Source organism: Camelina sativa, chromosome 16 (genome assembly GCF_000633955.1).
Source record: "Camelina sativa cultivar DH55 chromosome 16, Cs, whole genome shotgun sequence".
Classification (NCBI taxonomy): domain Eukaryota; kingdom Viridiplantae; phylum Streptophyta; class Magnoliopsida; order Brassicales; family Brassicaceae; genus Camelina; species Camelina sativa.
Window position 1 is genome coordinate 4,187,309 of NC_025700.1, and position 4,285 is coordinate 4,191,593.

Genomic DNA, 4,285 nt, shown 5'->3' on the forward strand with positions numbered 1-4,285 from the left:
TTTTGTGTCCTTGTATGAATCTGTTTTGTGTCTTTTGTGTCACGAATCTGTTTTGTGTCTTTGTTTTCCTTGATGTATAGGATTCTACTCTCAAGCTATTCATCTAGTTTCAGGAAATGGTGGACAAGATGGGTTACGAAGTATGTCTCATGGTTTCAGTTTGTCCTCATTTTTGTAATCTCATCTTCTCGTGAACACATTGTTTCATGAAAAATGTCTCAACTTTTCTACAAGTTAGACTTGTTAGAGTCACCAAAAGAGGCGTATTTTGCCCAGTTATACCTTTCACAGGTTTGCAACTGGGTTCTTTAATATAATATCATTTCTATGCAAAGTCTCATTTCTCTACTAATTAAGGTTGCTTTTGGGACGAAATTGCAGGTGGGTAATGCCTCATATAGTATCAGCTACGACCTTTGGTCTTCAGATGCAATTAATATAGCTGTTAGATGCAAGGTAAGACGTAACTATGTTTATTTGTTATCACAGCTAAATATAAATATTGTATGTATTCATTGATACATCGTGTTGATCATTTATAGGAATCTACTCTCAAGCTATTCACCGCTATGAAGAACACATGCGTATAAACGAGCTCTGAAGACTTCTCACCATTGATGCAAGGTAATTAAGCGTCCGTCCCTACTGACTTGTGAAAGCTTTGTGTTGAGTAAATGGCAAAACAGAATCAGTGAAGACTTTGAGTTTTTCTTATTGTAATATGTATTATGTTTTGTATGTTTACAAATTAATTAAATGCAATATTTTCCTATTTTTATAAACTCTCAAATGTTTACACATTTATACTACTTTTCTATTTAAAATTTTCAAATTTTTAAAAACAATTTTTCAAAAATAAAAGACCCAAAATTAGAACTTACCATTGGAGGAGAAAATTTTAACTAAGAGTTCATAGGTTCTTATTTACAAAACAATACACAATTTATTCTTTAAAAAATTCAAATAGTGTCTAAGTACCCCAATATATGAACCTCCCAATAATCTTGCTCTTAGGCACATTCTTCAAAGATGTTTTTTGTTTAACTTGCATTTCAACAATTAAAGTTTTTTTAGTAAGAATGAGGCTTATAAAGATTTAATATTGAGAGATATAAAAACATTAAGCTTAAATTACTAAAAACACGGATGGCGATCTCGGCGATTCGATTCGCTTTTTGAATGAGTGGCTTCGACGAGCTTGGGAGATGGAAAGAGGGTCTTTCTGTTCCCCGGTAAGGGAGGATTGTTGGGGTCAGAACGGAAATATGATCCTGATTTTCGAAACGAATCTCCCTCCGGTTTGGGATCTTATTTCTTTTAATGGAGATTCGATGCAATTGGGATTTGGAGATTTGGCATGGCTGGATATCTCGATTCGATTCGAGGATATTGGTAGCCTCGGGTTTAAAGGTTCGTTTTCGATTTTGGATTCTGTTTGGGGTGTGTTGGTCTTAAAAACGGAGATATCGTTTATGGGAGTTTTGGGGTTGGTTCTCTGGTTTTCAGGATGTTATTCTCAGCTGATACGCGGATTGGGATTTGTTTGGGCTATGATTAGGGATTTTAGATTTCGTCTTTGGTTGATTGGAGTATCTCCGGAATTATATCAGCGTATCAGGATTGATTTAGGGGTATTTATCTAGGGACTGGGTTTTACTCGAGAACACCGTCTTTCATTTTCTCACTTCCTTCTACTTTCTTTCAGTGGTGATTTGCGGTGGTTAGTAGCGGATAGAGCTTCGTTTTTGAGGCTAGTGATTTCTTCAATGTCTCAATCAGCGATTATGAAGGGCAAGGGTTCGTTGATGCGTACGGAAGTTGTTAAAATATCAAACTCGGTTTTGGCTCAGAGAATTCAACAGTTTGATCTCACACTCATAGGGAGACTGATGAATCCAGGGGTGCAACGGATTGAGTCTTTGCTATCCACCATGCCCAAGATATGGAAGCTTGAAGACAAAGTGGTGGGAGCTGATTTGGGTCAAGGAACTTTCCAGTTCAATTTTGCGGATGCGGATGATCTTCAAGGGGTTCTTCAGAATGGTCCTTACCATTTTGATAGTTGGATGCTTTCCTTGGTTAAGTGGGAGCCCATTGTATCTCCTACTTATCCTTCTGCCATCAACTTTTGGGTGAGAGTTTCTGGCATTCCGATGCATCTGTGGGAGGTTGCTACTTTGGAGGCCATTGGCAAGAAGATTGGTATAATCCGAGATATTGATGAAGAATTTGGGAGCGTTTGTGTTACGGTAAATGGCTTCAATCCTATTGTTTTCAAGCTGTTGGTGCCGTTCGAATCTGGAGATGAAGTGGTGGTGACTCTTGAGTATGAGAAACTATCCGGCTATTGTGAAAATTGCTCTCGTCTTACCCACGATGAGAAGAGTTGTCCAGAGTTGATTAAAGCTGGTGGGAGTCACGTGTTTGAGCATCATCCTGAGAAGAGAGGTGTTCAGCGACAACAAGGGATGGGGAATCAAGGGGTTTTCCACAATGCTGGGGGCTGGGAGAAGCCTAGAAAGGTAGTCAAGAGAGCTTTGGACTTCCAAGCTTTTGAGTTTTCTGCTGGGGCGGGTAGTTCTGGTTTGTTTCATCAGGTTCGTCACCATGGCTCAGGGAGGGAACAGAAACGAACGTACAGTGCAGTTGCAAGCGGGTCAGGAGATAAGCGGGAGACTCAGAGGGGTCATGGAGGATACATGGGACAGGCTAATTCCTTCCCCCTTAACCGCAAGGGGAAATGGAAAGCTTGGCCGAAACCGGTGTACAAGGCAAAAAGCGGTTTCATAGATAAGCAGTCACAAGGGGTTCTTGGTGTTGATCTTGACGTGGTTGATCAAGGAATTGCTCAACAAGGAATAGCTAGGGAGAGTTCTCCTTCTCATGGGACTACTGCGGTTCTGGTTGATTCTGAGTTTGATGAAGCGACTGATGATCTTCTCGAGGAGGGTGTTACCTCACATGGTAACCTTCCAGAAGAGGGTGAGATTGCGCTCGACCAGGTGAATGCGGGTTTGGGAGACTTGGGTTCGGGTGATGTTATCCCCAATGTGGAGGACCCGAAAGGTACTTCCTCACCATCCTTAATGTTTGATTTGGATGTGAATGTAGTACAGGCTGCTTTGCAAGAAGTTAATATCAGTCGTACGAGAATTGAGGGGTCGAGGAGGCCTACTTCTCTGCCTAAGAAACTAGTTAGGAAGCCTGGTTTGATTTTAGCTTCCCCTGGTAAACGTTTGCTAGCTAAAGCTTTATCTAAACCTGCAGGTGAAGGTAACAAACAGAATGGGATGGGAAAACAAGGGAACAAGGCTGTGGATGGAAAACCGGCTGGCATTGGTATAAGACCAGCAAAGATAGGGATGGGGGCTCTCCCGAAACCGCCGGCTAAACCGTGAAGGTCCTAAGTTGGAACTGTCAGGGCATTGGGGTTGATCTGACAGAGAATTATTTGGGTGATTTGTGGAGGAAGCATCGACCAGATATTTTGTTTTTATCAGAGACAAAGAAATGTTTTTCTTATTTACAAAAATTTCAATCAAAATTTGGCTATAATAAAATGTTTACTGTTGAACCCCGAGGGGCTAGTGGTGGTTTGGTTTTATTTTATAAGGATGAAATAAATCTTTCTGTTCTATTTCATAATGACCGTATAATTGATACAAAAGCTGTTCTTGATCATCAATTGGTATATTTTTCTTTTGTTTATGGTGACCCGGTTCCCCAACATCGCGGAAAAGTGTGGGATAAATTAACGGACATTGGATCTTTTCGTATTGATCCTTGGTTTATTATTGGAGACTTTAATGAATTAATTGGTAACCATGAGAAGCAGGGTGGTGCCCTGCGGTCAGCTAATTCCTTCAAACCTTTTATCTCAATGATTAAGGATATTGGGATGCTTGAATTTCCATGTTATGGGGATCAGTTATCCTGGCGTGGGAATCGGTGAAATAATCAAGTGATTCGTTGCCGACTTGACCGGGCTTTAGGTAATGAAGACTGGCACGCCCTCTATCCCAATTCGAAAGTAGAGTATTTGGAGATGATTGGTTCTGATCATAGTCCAATTTTAGCAACTTGTTTGACGGCGGTCCGGAGGAGACAGAGACAATTTCGGTTTGATAAGCGGTGGTTGGGTAAGGAGGGCTTGGCTGGAGCGGTTGAGTCTGGTTGGAATCGGACACGAAATTTTAGGATTCCGGGTTTTGTTGATAAATTAAGGAATTGCAGGAATTCGATTTCCTGGTGGAGGAAAAATAATGTTGGCCCATCAATTATTTCT

At 40.8% G+C, this 4,285-nt stretch overlaps 1 protein-coding gene across 1 annotated transcript; it reads left to right on the plus strand.

Annotated features, from left to right (window-relative positions):
* LOC104749694 (bifunctional nuclease-like) lies at positions 8 to 774 on the plus strand. Its single transcript, XM_019237999.1, has 4 exons — positions 8 to 140; positions 234 to 291; positions 382 to 456; positions 543 to 774. Exons 1-4 carry the CDS (start codon positions 73 to 75, stop codon positions 588 to 590), a joined length of 249 nt encoding a protein of 82 aa, XP_019093544.1. The 5' UTR covers positions 8 to 72; the 3' UTR covers positions 591 to 774.

Excerpts from the sequence above, each read along its gene's own strand:
- LOC104749694 (XM_019237999.1), top strand. The coding sequence starts at position 73 with ATGTATAGGATTCTACTCTCAAGCTATTCATCTAGTTTCAGGAAATGG. Across the intron at positions 141-233 it reads TGGACAAGATGGGTTACGAA|GTTAGACTTGTTAGAGTCAC; the intron begins GTATGTCTCATG and ends ACTTTTCTACAA. Across the intron at positions 292-381 it reads CCCAGTTATACCTTTCACAG|GTGGGTAATGCCTCATATAG; the intron begins GTTTGCAACTGG and ends ACGAAATTGCAG.